This window comes from Rutilus rutilus (genome assembly GCF_951802725.1).
Source record: "Rutilus rutilus genome assembly, chromosome: 5".
NCBI classification, from domain to species: Eukaryota; Metazoa; Chordata; class Actinopteri; order Cypriniformes; family Leuciscidae; genus Rutilus; species Rutilus rutilus.
Window position 1 is genome coordinate 39,691,786 of NC_140213.1, and position 25,754 is coordinate 39,717,539.

Sequence of the window (25,754 nt, forward strand, 5' to 3'; positions counted from 1 at the left end):
TGATGGGGTCTGGGATTAATTAGCAGTAGAGCTCTCAGCGTGTGACACCAGTGCTTGGCCTTTCACAGCTCATTACTGTGTGTCCAATCAGTGCAGGCCAGTGTGACTGCTGTTTATTTATACACACAGCCGGCCATGGTAGCCATTTGGCAGTTTTCTCCACTGGGGAGCCTTAAACACTCCCACATTGAGCTGAATCTGCACGGACACATTTGGCAACACAAGCCCATACTAAGAAAAAATAAATAAAAAATCCTTCAAATTAAAAAAATGGCAATTCCAGATATTTCTTAATTCCTTTCCATGATCAAAATGTTTCAAACAAAACATGTTTTCCTATGAATATCGGTTTCATTATTATTAATTCAATATATACTGTATGTATATTATTTCTGTTAAAGAGGTTATCACTTTATACTTTTTTTTTAATGACACAAAGGATAGAAACAGTACAAGAAAGTTGTGTTTTTTTATTACTTTTTATTATTATTATTATTATAAACACTTTACACATTAGAGACAGGACAACACCTCTCTCGTTGGTTTCCAGGTATGTTCATATAGGAAATTCAGGGCACTTGGGGAAAAATACAATGCAGAACACTGAGCTTACTATGAATGAACATTAATTTACATAGACAGCACAATATTAACAACCTCGTCTGAAATGCAATGACTAGTTTCTGATACAACCATGCGCCCATGTACAACACATACAGACATCAAATAAATAAATCCCCAACAATCTGACAATCCCTTTAAACCAGCCCATATTCCTCATTATTCTGTCAACAAAACAATGTATTTACAAACCAAATATATTAACTTTTGTTTTTTTTCCTTCCTCACATGGAGGACATTTGATTCAATACAAGCTCTTGGAGACCCCACTCAGTGGTTGACATTCACCTTCACTGATCTACAGTCAAAGCGGAGGGTTATGATTGCCCTCTATTGGCTTGAAATCTAATTGCACAACAGTGTAAGTTGATGGTAAACAATGTGCATGCATACCATGCGTTAAAGACACAACACTGTACGACATCCAAACAACTGCAGCATGATACTTCTCTTTAACTGACTCTAATACACAACACATCTACTGACAGGGTGCACAAACTTATGAGCGCTAACCCCAGAGTCTCATGGGAGGATGACAGCATGCTGACACAGGTTTGCTCGCTCTAAAATAGGAAGATCACTGCTTACTAAATGACTAAAGGCACTTTAAACAGGGGAAGAGACATAGTTCCAGTGTCCACGTGTGAGGATGTCAAAAAACACTATTAATACTCAATTTATCCATACAGGAAGAACACAAAACCAGAGAAGTGCAATAGACGGGAACATACGACAGGAACAGGCCCAGTACAGAATTTTGTAGAGCAGATGGATTAAGAAATATTGATATATTAAAACATTGATATATTGAAATACTGATATTGTTAGACTGTATTTTTGATCATTATTTGTCATTGAACTTGCTCAAAGGACACTTTTAGTACATAAAAGTAGCAGGAAAGATTTAAAGGAAAGAAACTAAGGGAATATTTTAACTGACTGGATCCGAGGATGTGTTTTGCATCATATTCACGTCACACAACATGAATTCCGTATAATATATAATGACAGATACTGTGTTTTATGATGCTTGAAAACTGTGAGCCATATTGCTATTTCGGTATAGGTGCATATTTTGACACATTGTTGCATTTTCAACAAAAATGAACCGTTTCCACACTGCAGCTGGACACTGAAGCATCATGGGATTTGGCTGATTTATGCCAACCATTTCAGTTGCATGATTTCTGTAAATGGTGAGAATAGTAGTATGACTTTTTGGTGATGATAGAGGCGAAACTGTGTTGGCATTTGTGGAATACTGGTCATTAGAGATCATGGATGAGCTGATGTAGATGGTAGAGTTTAGATGATTTTGGATATTCACTCTGCAGCCATCTGCTCAATGTGATCACACAGCAGCTTGTTTTGCTCTGAAAGGAGATAATAAAAAGTGTAAATCGTATTAATACATACATACCATTCAAAAGTTTGGGGTCAAGAATGTTTTCAGCAGTGATGCATTCAATTGTGACAGTAAATACATGTTTCTATTCTAAATTAATTATTTTCTTTTGAACTTCTCAATTTCAATTTCCACAAAAATATTAAGCAGCAGAACTGTTTTCAACATTGATGATAATAAGACCACCAAAACAGCATATTAGAATGATTTCTGAAGGATCATGTGACACTGAAGACTTGGAGTAATCACAGGTCACAGGAATAAATTACATTTTAAAATATATTAATATAGAAAACACTTTTAAATCGTAATAATATTATTTCACAATATTACTGTTTTTACTGTATTTTTGATCAAATAAATACAGCCTCGTGAGCATAAGAGATATCCTTTAAAAACATTTAAAAAAAATACCCCAAACATTTGAACAGTACTGTAATTAAGCTTTCAAACGGAATAAAATGGAATTATTACCTTCATTCAGATTTCCAATGACTGCCTGCTTCTTCAGGAAGTCATTGCAAAGTTTCTTGCTCAGTCCAAATGCCACCATGTTATGAGTGAACGTCCTAGACAAATAGAACAATATGAGCATATGAACATGCAGTGAACATTGTTTTTGTCAATGTTGTATATAATGAGACAAATGCCATGTGACTCACCCCAGTTGACCGAAGGTGATGTTCTCATTAAATCTGGAGCTATCGTCTTTCTCCTCCTGGGTCATGTGACACCACTTTTCTCTAAAAGGTATAAAAAACATGGAGGTCAAGGTCAGAGGTCAATGATATTTGACCTTTTTTTCCTCTCATCAAGCACGAGAGACCATCAATAATACATGTATAATCAATTATAAACCCATTACAATGAATACTGGGAGGTTATAGAATTAAAAATGTGTAAAAACATTCATACAAAAGGACAAATGTGTATTAGCCATACATTGGTGCTCATGCAAAATCCAACAAACATTTCAGAATAAGTATTAGTGAGCAGTCAGCTGTAGCCATGATTCACAATAAATCAAAACAAAAACAAGACAATAATTTAAATAATAAAGAGCATAATGTGCAACACAGAACCACGGTATAATTCGGCTCACAAACAGGAAAAAATGCTCAGGCAAACAAACCAATATGCATTTTTTCCTATGTAAAATAGATGTTTAAGTCTCCTTTTTTATTAGCCTGTTTTATTGCCTGCCAGGTGAAAATCTTAAGTCTGAACACTTAGAAAGGTAAAAGCACACCTCCCTTCAACAAGCCAAATGATTTGAGGAATCATTTATGTCAGTAGCACAAACAGTGTGGGACGAATTACATGCAATGCCAAAGTTTAATATCTACGGCTGGGGATCTGAACGAACCCCTAACAGCAAGTATGAGCACTAGCAATAGTCATGCTTCTCTTACTGTAGCAAACAACACTACTAATAATTCAAGCTGTTCTCGGTTAACATTGCAGTGAATAGGAATATAATACACTCTGAATGCATGCAATGATACAGAAAATAATGCAGGAAAAGTCAAAGAGCGAATCAGCGGTTCTCGACTGGTTCCAGAACATCGCAGACATCCATTTTACATTGGACATCAAGTGTTGACCCAAAAACACTTCCAAAATTGTTTATCGTTCAAAGTAAACAAAAATGTCCCCGGTTAAACATTGAAATGTATTAATATTATTGTTTTCAATAATGAGGGCATGTCATGCAAGCTGTCCATGCTGACCAGATGAAGTTGATATACATTGCCAAAATACTGTGTTAGATTGGATGCGAGGCTTTTGAAATCAACAACAAAAAGGCATTTTCTCTTCCTGTTTAAAAAAAGAGCCTATTTATTTTACTGACTGCATGAGTGTACTGTTGTTTGCTTTATTAATGTTTTTCCCTGCTGTCAGAATAGATATGACACGGTATGTCACAATCCAGTAGTATTTTACGTAAGGGATAACATATAGCCAGGCGGTTGTTATAGCGAATAACAACCCCGACAGGCTGAACGGGACCTCGACGCGAAGCGGAGGGGTCTTGAATCAACCTGAAGGGGTTGTTATTCGCTATAACAACCGCCTCGCTATACGTTATCCCGCTTATTACATGGCTACCTACAAAATAAATACATAATTTGACACAAAATATTGATTTTAAAAGGAGTTTATTGATTTAAAAACGATTGTATTGCTTCCGCTAAAGAAAATAGTCCGTTCCGCGTCCATAACAACGCTCTGTTTTTCATGGCAACGGTGTGTACTTCGCAGCGGTCTGTTATCAAGAAACAACAGACCGCATTCTACATTGGAATTCAACCAAGCCATGTAATAATTTTTAATATAAGGTCCAGTGTGTCTTCGAGAGCAAAGTTTAAGTTGTGCAAGACGACATGATAAAAAAGACAAAGCATTATGTCAAGGCAAATGAGACACGAGTCAGTACTTTTTTGGTGGACCTCAAACACTGTGAAGTTTCCTTTGAGTACTGATAAAAATGTTATCAGAATGTTACACAGCTTCCTGACTGGATCCTGCGCTGATAGAGACTGCTTATTGTGAATATCTAGATGAAATACGTCAAACAAGGGTTCCTAATCTTTTGACCCATGAATTTCCCAGACGTGATAAGAATTACATTCAAAGTAAAGTTTTTATAGTTGTTTTTAGTGAAGCATAACTAGAAAATAGTACAATATAGAATTTTTACATATGCTACCGTTCAAAAGTTTGAGGTCAGTAAGATTACTTTTAAGAAATTGTTTTATTCACCAAAAACACATTAAATTGATCTAAAGTTACAGTATAGTTACAGTATAGTTAACAATACAGTTAACATATACATTAACAGAAAATACTTATATTTCAAATAAATGCTGTTCCTTTGAACTTTTAAAGAATCATGAAAAAAATGTATCATGGTTTCCACAAAAATATTAAGCAGCACAACTGTTTTTAACACTGATAATAATAAGTAATGTTTCTTAAGCAGCATATTAGAATGATTTCTGAAGGATCATGTGACACTGAAGACTGGAGTAATGCTGACAATTCAGCTTTACCATCACAGGAATAAATTACATTTTAAAATATATTAAATAGAAAACAATTGTTTTAAATTGTAATAATATTTTACTGTATTTTTTTTATCAAATAAATGTTGAGCATAAGACTTCTTTTAAAAACATTTTAAAAAATGTTACCGACCACAAAACTTTAAACGGTAGCGTATAATAAATAACTATAAATTTATGTTTTGATATTTTATCATTATTTATATTTTTAGTTTTTATTCTTTTTTTTTTTTTTAGGTATGGAAATCAGCTAAATTCTTTGATATTGCCAAGCTTTCCATGGCTGTTAGAACCTTACGCATATTGTACGTATATAAAACGCTGTTCCAATTCTGTCAGTGTATCATCCTTTTCCTAAACTCTCTCCACTTTCCCCTTAATTTATTCTGTGCTCATCTTTCACTCTCAGTTCACTGATCTAACTTTCTCCCCTCTCCTTTTTAATCCGCCTTTCCCGTCTAGCAGTGTCCAGGGCAGCAGACGGAATGAAGGACAGACCTTTCATCTTTCTCTTCCTCAGCCGTCCGCCTGCGCGAGGCAGCAAGGCACAGGGAGAAAAAGGGTTAAAGTCACATGCAGAGAGAGAGAGAGAAAGAGCCACAGAGAGAAAGAAAAGACAAAGAGGATGATGAGCAGTGTGGAAGAGTAAACTATAAGAGCACAGAGAGGAATCCAGACATCAGAACAAACACACCGTAACGCTGTCACGCACCTCGGCTGAAACATCTAGCTAGTTTATTTCAGCATCACTAACAATCTATCAAACACACTGTAAACTCTCAATCTCTCCCTCTGGCTTGAACAGACACACAAACAAACACGCAGTCTAAACAAACAGGCAATCTAACATGTGCTTTTGGTGCTGTGCAAAGTCTGTTTTGTTTAATAGCACGATATATTAGGAGAAAGAGAAAAGAAACGCACTATAGAAGTAATAAGAATCACATAGTTAAAACCCGGCGCTCTCTCACCTCGTGGTGGGGGATCTTTTATTTCTCTCACAATGGACGGCATCAAAAAACGCTGCGTTCCAAAACCTCAAAGTGTGCCTTTAAAAAAAATAGATACAAGCAGACCAACATTAGCATACAGTATATGTGACAAATGATCTGACATTGTGTCTGAACAAAGTTAGAATGACATTGTACATTAAACACACCAGCCTCCTTTCCTGATAGGCTTCCATTGTACGTTTTGTTTTGTTTTACAAACTTAAAATATTTTCTGCGGTAATGCGACATTCTGTCATTATTTTCATAACCATTAAGTATTTCTCTGCCCAACTCCCATTACTGAAAGGCAAAAAAGGAATATTCCTTTAATTGTAAAATACTTTAATACTGTGGTGCTATTTGTTGCAGTACATTTATTTAATGCTGATTTTTAATAATTGTATCACAACTGTAACAAAAAAATTAAGCAGCAACACTGTTTTTGACTTTGACAGTAATAAGAAATGTTTCTTGAGCACCAAATCAACGTATTAGAATGATTTCTGAAGGGTCATGTGACTCTGAAGACTGGAGCAATGATAATGAAAATTCAGCTTTGCCATCACAGGAATAAATTAAAATTTAATAAATAAAAATGCCATAAATGAAAACATTTTAGGATAAGTTTTAAAGACTTAAAAGTAAAAATAAAGATTTTAAACACTGTCATTATTTTTATGACAATTAAGTATTTCTCTTCCCAATTTACTGTGACGGAAAAAATTATATATTACTTAAATTGTAAAATATTTAAATATCATGGTACTTTTTCTACTAGTAAATTTAATTAAATAATGATCAATAAAATAATAATCAATGATTTACAGTCACAAAAAATAAAATAAAAATTACCCTCACGACTTTCTCGTTACTGGTTTATTTGAATGAAAATCCAATTGTATTTTTTTTTTAACATTACAGAGAATTACCAATTACTGATACTGAAAAATTATACAAAATCCAATTTCTTTTTTTATTCTGGCACGAAACATGATTGGCAAATTCATTGATTCTGATGAATTTGTCTGAAACAATGTAACAGTAATTTTTGGTAGACACTGAGTAATGATGCTCATTAAATATGCCCTTGTGTGTATCCGAGCTGCACCAATCACATCGGGCTATCTTATATAGGCGGGCCAGAGGCGAGCTAAACAGATGACGGCAGCGCTGTGACGTCGAAGTCATTAGTAAACATTGCAAGATGGCTATGGATGAACACCAGTTGTTTGAAACGGCTTTGGCCGCTACAATGAACGAGTTAGACTTGGCTTTTTATCTAAAAGAGGAACAGAAGATGCCGCTCGAATTGTTCCTTTGCAAGAAGGGTGTTTTTGCTGTTTTGCCGACCGGATACGGCAAGAGTCTAATCTACCAGTTAGCTCCGCTGGTAGCTAAGCGTATGGGGCTTGTTGTTGTGATTGGTCGTAGTGTTATCCAATTGCGTGCAGTGAGATTTTCAAATGCCGCCCCTCCAGGTGCCGCCCCTCGAGCTGGCAGATTTTCATTACTCGATGCCAGACCATTAATCTTTCAGATTTGGACAGCCACACTATGCCACAAACACAGTCCATAAGCAATAAATTGTAAAAACCAAGAATATTCCTTTAAAGTGCTGATATTGTGAAAGGATACATTTTAGACAACTTCAGCTGTTCGTTTCAGCATTTTTGCGGGGAAAGAAAGATTATTGACAACCTACCAAATGGGCTGCTGTTTCAGGTGCGTGTACAGGTAAATTTTCTCCTCTTCTTTTCTATCCGGGGAGAGAGGGGGAGAAACTACAGGGTACGCAAGCAGAGATGAGCACAGTTAATAACTCAAACACCTACACATGTCCACAGAGACGATACCTGTGGGTTAAGTGTCTTGCTCAACGGCATACTAGTGGTTGCCATTGAATCGTTTGGGTAACCGACCCAGATTCTTAACCACTAAGTCTCACCACCACTATAAATATAAAAAAAACCCTAAGTGAGATATCTTAAAACTGAAAACGACACAACCACAGGTGAGAAGAGGGAATTAGAGAACACACAGTGATGGTACATGGTGAACTACTGTACCTGGAGTTTTGGTTTTCTGTTCAACAGGCCTGTCTGAGTCTCTGAGGAGGACAGAATAAGAACAGAACGAGTTTGTGAGCGGAAGAAGCTTGATTAATTAAAAGTGTTATTATTAGCGATGACAGAAAATCACTCACTCATTCTTTCGGCCCAAGGGTCCTCTCAGTTTGCTCTCCAGACCCCCAAAAAATCCTTTAACGTCAGACTTGGCGGAGGTGTTTTTGAGCATTCGCTCTGCGATATCCTTCTTCCCAGAGAGCCAGACCTTTCCACTGCGCAGGTACGAGTCGATCCCCCCGCTGGGCCTCTCCAACAGCTCTGTGGGAGACAGCTGGGACTTACCTGTCACACACACACACACACACACATATATTCATTAGAAATTAAAATGAAATGAACTGAATAGGCACACTAGGCAGTCACACTCTGTGTACATGTATATTAGGAGTAGGAATCTTTAGCCATTCCAAAATGATTATCAACATTCATGACATGGAGTCAAATCTTTAAACATTACAAGTGTTGAATATAATGGATCTGTGTATACTTTTTTAAAACTAGTAAAATCACACAACTATTCAAAAGTTTGGGGTTGATGAGATTTTTTAAATGTTTTTGAAAGAAGATTCTAATGCTCACCAACGCTGCATTTATTTGATCAAAAATACAGTAAAATTGTGAAATATTACTACAATTTAAAATATATCTATTTTTTAGATTTGAATACTTTTTAAAATGTAATTTATTTCTGTGATGGCAAAGCTGAATTTTCAGCAGTCATTTCAGTGTCACGTGATACTTTAAAAATTATTCTGATTTGGTGCTCAAGAAACATTTCTTATTATCAATATTGAAAACAGTTAATATTTTTATGGAACCCATGATGCCTTTTTTCATGTTTCTTTGATGGATAGAAAAGAACAGCATTTTTTTTTAAATAGAATCTTTTGCAACTTTATAAATGTCTTCACTGTCAATTTAAGCATAAAACAAAACAAAAAATTACTGAGCCAAATTTTTTGAACTATAAATGTATCCATGTTTCCCCCATCCCCAGTTTTTTGTGTTTAAAAAAAATTGGCATTGTCCAATTTGCCGAAACAATAAGCGGCAGTGCCAGTAATGTCTGAGTCATACACTGTAACAGGAAGTTGGAGGGCGTCTCTTTTTCAGATTACATTCCACACAGTATGATTACGGTAATATTAAAGGTCGGCTTTCTTACCCATGTAGTAATATGTGAAGCACATGGTCATGAGGTGTTTGGCGGGAGCATAATCATCCACCTGGTGACATCTGTCAATCAATAAAATCTGGGTCACATATGCGTCACACACATGCAAAAACACTGGCTGTGTCCGAAATCACCCCCATGTCCTTAAATAAGGCACTATTTGAGCGGACAAAAATTTGTAGTGGTGTCTGAAACCACACTGGATGTTATTGAGTGCACTCATTCAATCCCATAATGCACCACAACAAGTGTACAACTGATGTAGTGAGTGTCACGCCAGAAGATGGCGCCCACAGCTGAATCATCCAGCCATTCATTTTCAAAACTGCTCATCCAATGTGGGTACAGCGTAATATCTATTAAATTGTTTAATTAAGGTTTATACATGCTAGTTTCCATGACAGAGTCAAGATAAATGTTTTCATTACTACTGGAGCAGCCAGTTTGCTAAGTTTCAAATGATTATTAAACAGCAAGCACAAACTACGCAAAAGCGGCAGCCCTTCCGGCGCACTCAGTGTCCGAATTTGTTTTCATTCACTCCTTCAAGGCATGTTAGTGGAGTAATTTAGGGAATAGTGAATGAGGGTATAGGGGGCGATTTAGGACACAGCTACTGACTCGCCAGGAGTTCTACAGAAAACTGAAGCGGTTCTCAGACGGTTTGGAGTGGCTTCCATGTAATGTCAAACATAAACCTTAGATACTATCGCTGATGTACTTACTCAAACAAAACAACAGCGAAGGACTGCACCAGCCTGTAGAAAGTCAGTTCGCTCACACATTTGGAGTGGCAGCGCTGCAAACACAATGCACGGTTATCATCACAACTGCGTTTGTTTATGCATATGTATTTTACTGCATAGTTTTCTTGATCTTTCAGAAAGAATGAGCTTTGAATGAGAATTCAATGAATGAGACATTGAGTCTACATGGACTGCGCTTGACGTTTATAGAGATGGCCAAAAAATCTTTTGCAAATGTACTATTAAAAATAATAATAATAGTCAGATAATCAATAAATGGGCCATTATTTAAATAAAAGCTTATTATAGACTAAATAATTAAATAAAATCAATGAAAAACCTAAAATGTTGCTTTTAAAAGCAACAAATGAATTTAGGCATCACAAAAATGGATATTCAATTTAAGGTCTGTTACATTAAAGTTACATTGAACAGGTTTATTTAATTGTGCTATTAAAGATTAATTTTAATATTGGCTGATGATAACCATAATGGTAATGGTATATTGTGCATCCCTACTACGTTTTGGTCATTTTAACAGTCAAGCAATTTTTAACACATTTCTCAAGCAATGGGTGTGTAGTTCACACCATTATTTTGTGTTGCTTCATAAAATCCTAAATTGCAGAAAAGTGTGTTGCTAAATAGGTTTGCAGTGCATTTGCAACATGTTTTCTGCTATGTTTAGCATGACACAGCAATAATAGGCTCTTAAGTGCTGTTTTTGAGACGGCGCTACGGCACTCACACATAAGGTGTAAACAACAATGTACTAAAAAAAGAAAAGTTTTTCCCACATTATTTTAATTATTGATATATTTAATTATATGATTTTTTTAAATAATTTTAGGTTTACCTCTGGTGCAGAATGTGTGAAACAGGTCTAAACCCTCACCTAAAATGTCACCATAATCAATCCCAAAATTACAAAATGAATTTAGAAGCAATGATTAATTACAGTTGCGCCTCTCGTACCTGCGCACTGACATATTTGGCGAACCACTCCCTGCCTTTCCCGTTCTCTCCGGTGCACAGCTCTCCAAAGTGAGCCTTCTCCTCCTGATCAAAGTCCTCCCTGAGAGAGGGAAAAAGAATAAAAGGAACAAGTGGGAGGAAGAGAAAGACAAATGGGTAGGGAGAGCGAGAGAGCACTTGAAACAACAGGAACAAACGCATACACATGCATCAGTTGATATGTGACTATAATTCACTGTGAAGTTTCATCCTCATTCAAGGGAATAGTTCAAAATTCTGTCATCGTTTACTCGCCCTCGTGTAGTTCCGAACCTTACTTCCGTGGAGAACAAAAGTAGATTTTCAATACAACAAAAGTACACTGGCTGTCAAGCTCCAAAAAAGCCCCATAAAAGCAGTCTCATACACTAAGCCTTCTAAAGCTAAACAATAGCTTTGACTGAGGAATAGACTGAGAAATTTAAGTGCGTCTTATCAGTGGTGTTGTTTCTGATCTGGTGTGAATGAGATTTGCAGAAACTGCAGAAATTTTCAGTAGATAAAAACATACATTTGGCCTGTTCCTCACACAAAATTATCTTATGGCCTCAGATAACTTAGAATATAGCAAGGCACGCAAGTACTTTTTTTGTACTTTCTGGAGTTTGATATCCACTGGTCACTGTAGTTATAATGAAAATAGTGGCATGAACATTCTGTGAAATATCTCTTTTTCTGTTCTAGGTATGAAGCATTCCTTTAAGCTTTAGTTTGTGAAGCAAATCACCTTCCATGGAAAAGCTTCGCCACATAGGTTTTCATGAACGCTCGTATCTCCGTCTCCTCCGCGTCCTCAGTACTGTGACTGGAGCAAGACGAGGACCGCCGCGTGCTCGACGGGTGTGACGGCGATTCTGTGCCCTCGTTCTCACTGTCGGCAGATTCGGTGGCATCGCTATCGTCTTCTCTGTGGGAAGTGTGTGTGGGGGCCATGGGCTCTGGAAGAAGGGGCTCCATGGTGACGTCGCTCGCAGGCTCAGGGACGAGAGGCTCGGATGAGAAAAAGTCCGCCCCACTGGAGGGTCCGAGAACAGAGGGCGCTGTCCCTTCTGGGGGCGAGTCAAATTCTATGAGGTTGTTCACCACGGCCCCCTCCATGCTTTGTTATGGGGGTAATTCAGTCACTAGGTGAGATATGATGATGTCAGCTCAAAAACCCACGGATGGTACAGTCGTTTGTAGCTCCACAATTTCTTCACAACAGGACCTAAAAAAAATAACAATTTTAATGTTATAAACAAATAAAAAAAAGATTAAATCTATTACATTTCATACAAATGTATATGTATGTGTATGTATATGTGTATATATATGTATATGTATGTGTATGTGTATGTATATGTGTATATATATGTATATGTATGTGTATGTGTATGTGTATGTATATGTGTATATATATGTATATGTGTATATATATGTATATGTGTATATATATGTATATGTGTATATATATATATATATATATATATATATATATATATATATATATGTATTATATATTATATATATATATATATATATATATATATATATATATATATATATATATATATATATATATATATATATATATATATATATATATGTATGTATGTATGTATGTATGTATGTATGTGTGTGTGCAGCCTTGGAGAGCATAAATCTTGCAAACCCCATATATATATATATATTTAATATATTTAATCAAAAATAAAAGCAGGATTTTGTGAAATATTACAATTTAAAGCAACTGAAATATTTTAATATTTTAAAGTGACATTTATTCCTGTGATGCAAAGCTGAATTTTAAGCATCATTACTCCAGTCTTCAGAGTCACATGATCCTCCAGAAATCATTATAATACGCTGATTTGGTGCTCAAGAAACATTTATAATTATTATCAGTGTGGAAAATATTTAAATATTTTAACATAATTGAATTTTTTTTAACAAAAAGAATAGAACAGGATTCATTTGAAATGAAAATCTTTTGTAACATTATACAGGTCTTTCCTATCACTTTTTATCAATTTAATGCATCCCTGCAGAATAAAAGTATTCATTTCTATAAAAAAATATTCATATTTCACATTATTTCATATTTTAATGTAAAAAAAAAAGAAGTATTATATATAAATGACATACTATATACGTATATATAATAAATAAATATATAATGTAAAAATCTAAATATATATAAAAATTCAACTATTCAAAACATTTTCATGAAGTGTAACATTACGGTAAGGGTACTTTAACATCCTCTTCTGTCATAAACTTCCTTGCAGCTGTGTTTATACAGAGTGACCACAGCATGAGGCAACGCTGAGTCAGTCAGAGCCTGTTAATATGATGTTAGATTATGAAATCCAATGCACAGAATCTCAGTGCAAAATCATGTGTTTCTATGTCCTGCTAATGAAGCACCAGAATAATGCGTCTGTGTCTTTCACTCTCAGAAACATGCAGAAAACAAACATAAGAATTTTTTTTTTTAAATCTCAAATTCAAAAAAATATTCTCAAGCAGATCAGTATATAAAAGATGCCCCATCAAATATGGTAATGCTTATTGGCTTTAAATTTAATTTACACAAGCACTTAATCTTGCCTCTGTGAAAATACCATCTGCTTCTCATAAAACTGAATACGAGTGACACGTGTTTTCTTCTCAAACGAAAGGCTAGTTCGCTCTGCCCCAACAGACGCTAATAGTTAGTGTTAAATTCAACCTGAATTGCTATTTGCAAACCACTCCTTAGCATGAATGAAATCAGATATGAGAAAAAAATCCATTAGGAACAGATTGGATCATGAATAGTAGTTATTTTATTTGGCTATTGGTTATAACATTATCCAGTGTGAACCAGCCTAAGATGCAGTGGACCTTGCAAGGCTAGCCTGCCATAGCTTTTCTAAACAGTGGCTTCAGGAAGTCAAAGTGAATGAAAACCGAATGAATTCTGAATGTAGAAGAGCAAATCAATACATGCTATATACCAGAAACTACATTCCCTCAGGTTTGACAAAACCCTGAGAAAAGCAATAGGACTGAGAGGATGGTTATGTAATGCAGAGCTGGAGGAGCGTGACTTGGCTGGCATACGCGCTCACAAGTGCACACAAACACGCCGTTACCAGAGTCAGAGACTTTCTTTTTTTTTTTTTTTCACACTTATCTTTAAGAGGCACAAGGCGGAAAAGAAACTGTATGTTGGCGTGAGCAGTATGAAGACTAATACAAACCAATACTAACACAACAAACCAAATTTTTTTATAAAAATGCCACCAAATGTAAAAATAAGAAAACCATACTGTACAATCACTTAACTTACACGCTTCACACAAGCATCTAGTGATTTTTTTTTTTTTTTTACGATTTGAGGCTCATATCTAAAGATACCAAACCTCTACACATTGCTGCTTCTCTTGAGCTTAATAAATCTCAGCATTCGAGGGTAAATGCACATGCTGCAATATTCCTTCCTCCCTGCACTGGAGCACTTCCCCCTCTTTCTACTCCATCCATCCATGCAACAAAACGCCCCTTCATCGCGAGCCTCGAGGCTCAACGCAGAGGTTCTGCTGTCAGAGTGATGGGACACAGATGAGTGGGAGTGGGTCCAATGGTTTAAGAGACTGAATGGGTCGGGGTTACCAAAGCACAGCAGTGATATCGCAATAGTCAGCAGTGCAGACAGAAAGATAATTACATGGGTGATAAATGTCTCAGGGACGGAGATATTGGGTTGGCTTGTGGGCAAGGTCAAGTCGGCCAAAAAAAAAAAAACCTAGTGAGCTAGAACAGTCAAGGCAAGTCAAAGTGAACCCGTATTTAATGTAATCTAGGTTGCATTTGATTTTTTTGTTCTTTTTCTGACAGGATGAGGGTTAAGTCAGACATTGCCTAATCTGGGTAGCTTCTACCAAGCAACAGATGAATCTGTGCCAAAATACTGTCAAGTTTGATTAGATCCACAACCTTTGACAACAAAAGTTTTGGATAAGCTGAAAAGTCTGTTTATTTTGCCATCATATCTATGCACGATTCGATTTTATTATTTGCATTTGGCATTGTGTTTTTTTTCCCCCTGCTGTCCCTGCTATCAGATCTGACCTGTATTCAACCCTTTGAGAACCAATGAATTAGATCACTTGTTTATTGCATCACAAGCAAAATGCAAATACAGAGAGACTGATTTAGATTACAAAGAGATATAGAACCGAAGAGTAAAACTGTTGTAGGGAAGAAAATAATTATTAATCATGTAGGATAGTGATACAAGTTACCAGAGAAAACCCTCAAACAAAACAAAAAGACAAGACATCATCTGGATTTAACATGCAAAAGCTTGCAGAAATCTCTATCAGGAGCATAAGGCTGTATTAGCGGTGTGAGAGACTGTGTGAAAATAAGGCCACAGAGAGGTTAATGTGAGGCGGATTCATTTGCATCATTATGCAACATGTCCTGCTATTTCCTCAAGGGAAACCTCACTCATATCCGTCACTGCATCAGATGCTGTGGACTTAAGACTGTCATCCACTCACTGAGCTTGATCATCTAGCCGCTGACTGATGCTGCACAATCAAGACACATAAACAACGTCTAAATGGATCAATGCTTCTAACCAGAGAGCATCAGATTCAATAAAAGTCACATAAAATTACCCTTTTACTGAGACACTGCAAAGAGCGCACAGAATGAAAATTGCTTCAAACAGTGAGCTTTTCATCAATAGCCTGCACTTGAACGGGACAAGAAAAACGATCCCCGGGCTTGGATGGAAACAAGAGCGCTCTTATCTCAGGCCACTTGAGTTTAAAAATATGTAGTCATGTTCATGAGGCCTGCAGTCAAGCATGGATGCCAGGTTTATCTGACTAACGCTAAATGGCAGAAACGCACTTATGGTTGTGACTTTAAAAATGGGAAAGGGGGACAATGCAGGTAATGAAATTCCTAACACTTTGGCTGATATTTATTATTTCACAAGTAGATTCATCTAAGCATATATCAACCACTAATCCAAGCAGAGACTTTGACTTTAACAACACATTGAAAAACAATGGTGTCATACCAGCTAATGTAGTTCAGTGGAAATAGAAATCTTAATAAAGTGAGAAGGAACTAGATTCCATGCCGTTTCAGGAAATCGCATGGATTTCTCCATTGAAAACAATGGCACTTCTGCTCCAGTGCTTTAGACCTTTCCTTTTAGTTTAGGTTCTCAAAATAGCACCTGTCAAAATACCAGCTTATCAAAAGACAACTCACAGGCTTCATCAGAAACATTTCCTACAGTCATAAAAGCCCTATTTTTAGCCTCCACAATAAGTGCCCATTTTCATTAGCACTAATTTAATATCTCTAAATGCATAGACTGCATCTCTGGTTGCTTGAAACACTGATGAAATAAAATAAGCAGTCACGTATTGATCTGAAACAGTGGTTGTGTTGTGAGAATCATTTGGGCATTATATGGCACACACATTATAAAAATACTGGGTTTTGAGACATAGCCATGTTCTTAAAGCTCATCATTCATACTTTTTTTCATACCAGCACTCTATAGCTCAGTGCACTCGTGAAAAATGAAACCTCCACCACTCCACCTCCTTATTGTAAACAACACTGTGCAATCATATGGCACTTTCATGCGGAAAGGAAAGCGGAAAATTCTTGAAGTAGCCTACGTAGGGGAGTCTCATTCATTCTGGTACTAATTGCATTTATATAACGGCTCGCGCGAATGTATACGGGTTTCTGCTTGCAACGTATGAATGAATATCAATAATGATAAATACAATTTTATTGTAAAATCATGTTCATTCAGGCTACGAACTTAAGAAATGGCATGATGATGGACATGACAGCACCTATGTTCCGAATGTTAGCATCAAGTCCCCTGATAAAGTCTTGTTAGTAGATGACACTTACCCTGGATGTTCCAGCTGGAGCTTCGTCTTCCCAGCGCGTACGACGCACAGGTTGCTCTGAAATAAACACTCTAAGTGTGCGCATGCGCGACAATCAGTAGCGGATGGGGGAATCCAGTGACGTAGCCATGATGACACGTGACTGCACACTGCGCATTTTTTACAGTTCACGTTTATTGTCAGTTCAGTATCTTTGTGTGTGTGTGTGTGTGTGTGTGTGTGTGTGTGTGTGTATTTCAGAAAGCCTAGGTAGAAACTTTTGAGTGTCAGTCAAAAATGTGCATACACCTGCTCTTTCGTTAATTATTTTTGCATAAAACCGATTAAATAATTATTAATACGAAAACGCTTATACAATTAAGAATAAAAAAAAAATAATCAGCAATTAATATATTAAATTAATTCATTATTAAGTGTATATATATATATTATAAACATTAAAATGTTACAAATGTGATATTTAATTTGTAAATAGCAATATAAATTTTACTTTATGATTAAGCAGTCTACCTTGACATTTTTTTGCACGTTTTTGTAACTTGATTTCATTATGAATGTATTGTTGTAGCCTATTTCCATCTAAATGAAATAACAGTTTTGTACATTCATTTTAATTTCACATTCAAACTATTACACACATCCATGAAGTATGCATTTTCTAACCATGTAGGATACTGATACTTTTTATGGTTGATACCAATATCCAGATTTTGGCTAGATTTGAGAAACATTGAAATGCTTGCAGAAATCTATATCCAATGCAAAAGTTTTCTCTGGGAACAATTGCACTGCATGTATGGAGACAAAATCATTTATGCACACTGCACAGCACTATGTTTATTGGTGCGATAAATCATTAGGCTGTGTGGAGTTCAGCAAGTTTCTTAGGTAATTCAACAGTGAAAAAGAGCAGCTTGCCCATCTTCAGACCCTGTCCCTCAGTTTGCTGCAATCCTAGGTTCATGTATTTATTAGACTGGTCGTATACAGGCCAATTCACCAGCCTGGGCCCATTTGGTGAGCTGTAGAAATAAAATATTAATTTAATGAATAAAGGATCATCGGTAACAGATCCTAACACTCTAATGTACTCACCCAGTGCGAACAAAGTTAGCCCAGTATCCCATGGTGGTTCTGCATAGTTGGTTTTCCTCCTCACTGAGTGTTCCTGTGGATGATAAAGAGTTGATATCCATAACCACGTCACACTTCATCATAAACATTTTCACTTTTGTAGCAATCATTTGCGGTTTCAAACCCCTGCCGGAATAATTGTCCAATATCATAATTAGCCTGGGCAAACAAGTTATTAGATCTGCTTACCTTCAGTTTTGACATGGCCATCCCAAAAGCAGGCCCCAAACACAAACCCAACGTCATCAGCATGGTCAGCCTTCACAAAGCTGGGTCTGATATCTTTAAATATACTGGGCCGGTGCTGAAACTCATACATATACACAGGGACTCCAGCATCTGTGAAGTTATAACATAGGGTGTTGGTTAATAGTAAAGCCAACCAACAATGAAACTTCACTGGAGATGAAATTTTGAAGGTAACATTGCAACCAACCTCTGTGTTGAGATGCAACCATGATGGAGGGTATCACTATAAAACTATCCCCCATCATCTCAGTAAATGCGTCGCGAATGTCCTCAGGAGTTTTAGCATCCTTCAAGTATTCTTCTACAATGAATTCATTGACTCCTGATGTCTATGACGACAGAGAGAAAGCATATTCTACCGAGTCTTCTGAATGGCATTTTGTACTATGTCCACTAGAGTGAGACAAATACTAACAAATCAGCCAGACTGAGTTAATCCAAATAAATGCATTGGCATATTTTAGCTACAGGTAAATCACTAGACATAATCTAAAAAGAAGGAAGAATTTGTTGAGCTTTACACCAGCTTTATTGACAATGTCCAAAATTGCTTTCACTGATTTTGCGTCCATCCCTTTAACCCATCCTTCTGAGACCACGTCCTGAAATAATAATATAAAAATAAAATGAGCACATCCTGTTCAGCACCGTGTATCGTTTGTGTGTTTCCTATTTCATAATGGTCATAAAGGTTCATTGACCATTGTTTCATTGCACTATTCCATACAAAAATATTATGATACTTACCTGTGCGAGCATCCATCCAAATTCATGGTTTGTTGTTCCGACAAGAATTGGAACTTTCTGAAAGTCTTTGCTCTTTAGTATCTCCTCTGGTGGAGCTTTAAGAAAGACCCCATCAACTGCCGCTCCAGGGAAAATGTGTTTCTAAGGAAATCACTTGGTCTAAGAAATTAATTCATTCTCTCTTCAATCTGTATATTTATGAAGACTATCACCAATAGATCTTAGCAATTTTTTTTATGAAATACTGGAAAGCATCTTACTTCAAATTCTCAGCTCCTACCTTTTTAGTAGCATTTATGATCTGTTCCTCGGTCAGTTCTTTTATGCATTTGACCAGCACTTCAGAAGAGCTGAAGTCACACTCAGTAACATTTGCTACCACCTGGTCAAACAGATTACAGACAATCAGCTTTCTTCCAAAAATATTTAAAATGATCCAACATAATGTCATTTCAATATGCATTTTCAACTGATCCAGTTAACAAAAATATATTCCAAGAACATATTGCTAATGTTCCCATTAAGTTATGAAAACGTTATTTCTCGATGTTCTCTGAATGTTCAAAACTTTTTGTTATGTAAACGTTGTGAACATTCCATTGTATCATTTTGAAAACATTATGGAAACGTTACTTTTGAATGTTCTTTGAACTAACATTTAAAAAGAATTGGATGGACGAAAAAAAAAAAAAAAAAAGAAAGTTCCATGAACAATATATAGGCTAAATTATGTTTTTGTCATAATACCAGATAACTTTGAACGAATATTGTATTAATGTTAATGAAAGAATGTTTCATAACTTTGAGAGAACCCTGCCAGAACATTAGCCAAAGTTCAGAGAACATTTCCTGTTATTGAATTTGGGTATTGTTCTGGGTTTTTTTACTTTTTTTGATGCATTTATGTATTGTTTATGTGTCTGAAACCAAACTGCCTTCAGGGAAATTAACTAAACTGAACTTAACAAGGCTCTAACATTTTTTATATCTGACATAATTACAGACTCCCTTAAAGGGATGATTCACCCAAAATGTTTAATTCTGTCATCATTTACACACTTGTTCCAAACCGTATGAATTTCTTTCTTCTGCTGAACACAAAGAAGATATTCTGAAGAATGCTGGGAACCAAACAGTTGATGGACCCTATTGACTTCCATAGTATTTTTTCCCCCAGCTATGGGGCCCATCAACTGTTTGGTATATTCTTCAAAATATCGTCTTTTGTGTTCAGCAGAAGAAAGAAATTCATTCAGGTGTGGAACAACTTGAGGGCGAGTAAGTGATGACAATTTAAATTTTTGGGTGAACTATCCCTTTGAGGAACTATTGAGCAGTACACATTGATTGTTGCATTTGGGTTAAATACCTTGGCAAACATCAATGGGTCTTTGATGGTGTAACCAATCGTGGTTGCTATTCCACTCTGAAAGATGGCTCTGTGGAACAGACCCTTGGTCATGGGTGACAATGTCTAAAAATCCATAAGAATACATCTTTAGAATACATTTAACTTTACAAAGAATCTATTGTTGGGTAATATCTTATATTGTTTTAACATCTTGTCTTCACATTGAAGAGTGGGGCCCAGAGGAAGCCCGAAGGACCCCAAAGAACTTACTTACTGTTTTATTATGCTTTCTAAACACTGGTCAGAAATCATAAGATTAATTACAATATACCAGACAGGAACATACTTAAAAATAGGTATGATAATGTTGCATTACAAACATTGACTGACTAGAAAAGAGGAACTAATTCCTCCTGCCGACTCTCCTGCTACGGTGACAGACTGGGGGTCTCCTCCAAAACTCTCGATGTTTTCCTGCACCCACTGTAAAGCTGCAATCTGGTCTAGGAAGCCCCAGTTTCCTTGTGCAAGCTTATCGCCTGTGCTAAAACCAGAAGCATATATGATTATAACCCACCCAGCAGAATCAGTGTCTTCAGTAAGAAGTAGTAAGTATGTCATTCTTAAAGGGACACTTTGATCCATAAACGAATACCTGAAGTATCCTAACATTCCAAGTCGGTACTGAATGACAACCACAACTATGCTCTCATAGGCCGCCAACGGGGATCCGTCAAACATGGCAGCTCCGCCAAAAACCAGGCTTCCTCCATGAATCCAAACCATTACCTGTTGGTTGGCATGCATTACTTTTGTCAGAGGGGTTAGGGAAATTATAAATAAACTATAGGAAATTTCTACTGTGAATTCACAAGAGCTGTCCTCTAGTTTAGATGAGAGTAGCCATAATTCAGTACTCACTGAATGTTTTTCTGATTTTAATCTTTGAGAAGGAGTGTAAACGTCAAGATACAAACAGTCTTCTGAGAAGCCTGTGGCGGTGATATTCAACTTCATGGCCTCTCCTACTATAGGCACAATATCTGGGTTTTGAAGGCACCTACAATGCAGCAAGAGAAGATAGTTGACGGGGTAAAAGGACATCTGAGCTCAGAAATGGTTTACATCACTTTAATATAGTGCAGCGGTCGGCAACCTATGGCTCGCGGAGGGATAAACACAGAAGCGCGCACCTCTGGTCGTGTTAATGTGTTGTAGGATCTGTTATAATCTCATTGTTTAATAGTATTTATAGATCCTCCTAATTTAATAAAACAGGCTGTGTGACTATGAGGAAAAATTACCTTAAATGTACATCCGTACGCAATTTATGGTGATTTAAGTTAAATAGATGCATATCTTTAGCTATTGTCATGTGCCTGTGATTATCCCTCTGCGTTTCAACGTTGACACACGTCTTGCAGACCCCAGATATAGTGGTAAATAAGGAATTTATATATAACTGTAGTCAATTACTGAATAAAAATTATGTGATGAAAGTTGAATTTACTAACATAATCTATTAGGCTACATTATACATTAAAATCAGACTACTTTTAGATTACTTTTGATCTAACTCGTTTGTCACTTATAAAGCCTAGTAGTACAGATATATGGCATATCTTTTTTAAGATACTGTTATGACTATATAGCAGTACTCACATGGGAGGGGGCTGAGTGGCATTTCTTATGCCTTCCCATCCTTGTACAGGATCAGGTGCAGCGAGGCGGAGAGGACCAACAGGTGGCTGTGCAAAAGGAATCCCCAAATATTGCTCCACCACCTTTTCGGAGCCTTTAACCTTCATATATTGCCCACGGACACTGCCATGCTTCAGGACAACCACCGGCCCAGAGTCTGCACACACGCAAACAGAAATCTGACATAAACACAAATTCTTTAATACATGTACAAAGATATGTCCTGAAAAAATAATATAGGCCTACATGTACAGGCCAAAAGTTTGGAAACATTACTATTTTTAATGTTTTTGAAAGAAGTTTCTTCTGCTCATCAAGCCTGCATTTATTTGATCAAAAATACAGAAAAAAAAAGTAATATTGTGATATATTATTACAATTTAAAATAATTGGTTTTCAATTTATTATACTTTAAATTATAATTTATTTCTGTGATGCAAAGCTGAATTTTCAGGATCATTACTCCAGTCTTCAGTGTCACATGTGACATCCAGTCTATCACATGATCCTTTAGAAATCATTCTAATATTCTGATTTATTATGAGTGTTGGAAACAGTTCTGCTGCCTAATATATTTGATGAATAAAAGGTTAAAAAGAACTGCATTTATTCAAAATAAAAAAATATTTTCTAATAATATAAATCTTCTTTACTATCACTTTTTATCAATTTAACACATCCTTGCTGAATAAAAGTATTGATTTATTAAAAAAAACAAAAAAAAAAAATACTGACCAGTAGGCTAGTGTATATTGTTGTTACAAAAGATTTCTATTTTTAAAACATTTGCTTCTTTTTTTTTACTTTTTATTCATCAAAGTATCCTAAAAAAGTATCACAGGTTATGAAAAAATATTAATATTAAGTTTCCAACTTTGATAATGAATCATCATATTAGAATGATTTCTAAAGGATCATGTGATAGACTGGAGTAATGATCTTGACAATTCAGCTTTGCATCACAGAAATAAATGATAATTTAAAGTATAATAAATTGAAAACCAATTATTTTAAATTGTAATAATATATCACAATATTACTTTTTTTTCTGTATTTTTGATCAAATAAATGCAGGCTTGATGAGCAGAAGAAACTTCTTTCAAAAACATTAAAATAGTAATGTTTCCAAACTTTTGGCCTGTACTGTGTATATATATAGGCCCTATATATATATATATATATATATATATATATATATATATATATATATATATATATATATATATATATATATATATATATCCTATACACACACACACACACACACACACACATTGACGATACTCCCACAAGTTAAATATTAATTCAATGTATATTTTCCAATATTATTTAAAAAGCAATATAATAAGATGAAATACTTGCCTGTCTGGACAGGGGTTGTCCAAACAGGGGCCATGGCCAAGCACAGGCAGAGCAAAACTTCTTTCCTCATAGCTGTTCTGTCGTTAATGGCTAATGAAGACCTCACAAAACAGGCTCAGTTACAAAATACTGCCCTTTAACCTGTTCCTACTTTACCCCCTAAGTAAAACAAATCAACTGTTACCTGTGTACACAGTGGAATCCCTGGACTGAGGAGAAAAAAAAATCTATTCCCTGTAAATAATAATGGCTAGTTTAGAATTGTATTTCACAAACTTCCTGTTACGTTTACACGACAACGATATGCTTAAAACGGAGAAGTTTTTCCTTTGAGTTTTCCGCGTAAAGATGACACTATTGTCAAAACGATCACCATTCACACGGATCCGCGAAAAAACAACAACCCTGTATTCTGCTGCCAGGCCATTAGATGGCGTCATGGCGATGAATAGACTGAACACGACGTAATACATGTGCTTGACGTCATCGTATTCAGAGATTCGCGTTTTTGTTGTTTACACGGAGACCGGTTTTTTTTTTTTTACTTGCACTTTGCTTTTTCAAAACTTTGCGATTTCAGGCATCCAAAACACCATTGTCGTGTAAACGAACGGCCAAATCGCATAAAAAGTTTTACGTTTTTAGTTGAAAATGGTGTCGTGTAAATACCTGTTTTCATTTGTTCCAGTTTCTGCTCCTTGTTATGGTTTCTGAATAATGAGTCATCACCTGTTCCTCATTTGAGTTAAATCACCTTGTGAATTTAAGTTCCTCCTTTTCAATGATTCAGTTATTGTCTGGTATTGTTTTGTTAGTGTGAAATATTATGTCACGTTGCCTTCTTGCATTTGAATGACCTGAGTTTGTTTAATGAAACCTGTTTTTCATTATCTTCATCTTGACCAGATCGTGACAATATCTCTCCTGATGTGTTTGTTAGAATAAAGATTTCTGAAATATTAAATGTATGTGTAAAGTGAACCAAATATATAAAATGAATCAACATATCAAAGAAAAGTCATAAATTGACACCTCAAACATTTTTATTTTCAGCTATTCTCCAATATGGATCATTTATTTGCCACCACAGTAAATTCTTCTGTCAAAATCTTCATGCCGATAATAAAAAAGTGTCACAGAGGCTCAGATTCTTCACAGGTATAGATGAATAATTCATGTCTTATGCTGGTTTTATTGAACAAAGCTTCCAGGAAAGCTTGAAGGTTACAAAGTTAAAAGCTGTTTCCAGTGACAATCACTTAGTCTGTGTCTTTTTTCCCCCTTTTTTATAAACATTTGTTTGACTAACTGGCTTAACGGTCCAAGGTCTGGGTTGGTAACATAAAGACTACAAGTTCAAGCTCGAGAGGCATTGGTCTAGAAACGGGAGGTATCGAGAGCTCAATCCTACATAGGGATGAACTGGTTAGTATGAAGTTTCCATGAAAATCAAACTGAAATTTTATGGTGTAAATTTTAACCAGCCAAAGTGCATTCTAAAAATGTCAACTTTTCAGTTAATAAGGCATCTAGAATTATTTAAGGAAACAAATAGAATAGTAGTAGAATAATCATTTGTCATTTTGACTGGTTTAAAATGGTTTAAAGGCTAAAATGTGAGGTTTAGGTTATGTTGTAAGTCACTTAACCAACATTTTATGTTAATTTAAAATCCGGTCATTGTTGCTATTGTTATTATTTTAATGTTTTTGCAAACCAGCAGTGCATAGTGCTATTTATTTTATTTGTTGGTTTGATTTCAAGTATACTTCAAGTTAATTTCATTAAGTATATAGTAATGTTCAAGTAAATTTGTAAGTATACTTTATGTAGTAATATTTCTATGTACTAGAAGTATTTTTGGTAGTGTATATTTCAAAACTTCTTGGGACTAAATTGGCCCACTTTTTAGTATATAAAAGTACACTTTTAAGCAGTGTTGGGGGCAACTCATTACAAGTAATTTGAGTTACGTAATCAGATTTCTTTTTCAAGTAACTATTCAAGTAACGCATTACTTTTAAACCACAAAATTTACCACAAAATATCTGAGTTACTTTTTCAAATAAGCATCCTATTCTTCCGTTATCCAGAACAGCAGAAGCTGAACGATTTGTTTGAGCGGCGCCCACTACTGTACAGGAGTTCA

General features: G+C 35.8%; 2 protein-coding genes across 4 annotated transcripts; both read right to left on the reverse strand.

The window, feature by feature from the left end:
- Window positions 1–477: 477 nt before the first annotated feature.
- kiaa0513 (KIAA0513) lies at window positions 478–17,140 on the reverse strand. 2 transcript variants are annotated; one of them, XM_084408735.1, is made up of 13 exons: window positions 17,063–17,140; window positions 11,871–12,350; window positions 11,105–11,204; window positions 10,109–10,182; window positions 9,375–9,445; window positions 8,287–8,491; window positions 8,150–8,190; window positions 7,786–7,864; window positions 6,063–6,140; window positions 5,590–5,619; window positions 2,689–2,769; window positions 2,501–2,595; window positions 478–1,994 (listed from the first exon to the last, which is right to left on the reverse strand). In XM_084408735.1, the coding sequence occupies exons 2-13, from the start codon at window positions 12,239–12,241 to the stop codon at window positions 1,945–1,947; spliced, it is 1,275 nt and encodes a 424-aa protein (XP_084264861.1). In that variant the 5' UTR covers window positions 12,242–12,350; window positions 17,063–17,140; the 3' UTR covers window positions 478–1,944. The 2 variants fall into 2 exon arrangements, with proteins under 2 accessions (XP_084264861.1, XP_084264862.1); XM_084408736.1 differs by lacking the exon at window positions 5,590–5,619.
- Window positions 17,141–17,883: 743 nt separating this feature from the next.
- On the reverse strand, window positions 17,884–24,391 carry ces3 (carboxylesterase 3). 2 transcript variants are annotated; one of them, XM_084408480.1, is made up of 14 exons: window positions 24,275–24,391; window positions 23,606–23,839; window positions 22,205–22,400; window positions 21,464–21,602; window positions 21,198–21,331; window positions 20,933–21,086; window positions 20,561–20,665; window positions 19,472–19,573; window positions 19,192–19,332; window positions 18,966–19,046; window positions 18,632–18,773; window positions 18,385–18,534; window positions 18,157–18,229; window positions 17,884–18,083 (listed from the first exon to the last, which is right to left on the reverse strand). In XM_084408480.1, exons 2-14 carry the CDS (start codon window positions 23,673–23,675, stop codon window positions 17,918–17,920), a joined length of 1,653 nt encoding a protein of 550 aa, XP_084264606.1. In that variant the 5' UTR covers window positions 23,676–23,839; window positions 24,275–24,391; the 3' UTR covers window positions 17,884–17,917. The 2 variants fall into 2 exon arrangements, with proteins under 2 accessions (XP_084264606.1, XP_084264605.1); XM_084408479.1 differs by lacking the exon at window positions 24,275–24,391 and having other exon boundaries at window positions 23,606–24,037.
- Between the last annotated feature and the right edge of the window lie 1,363 nt (window positions 24,392–25,754).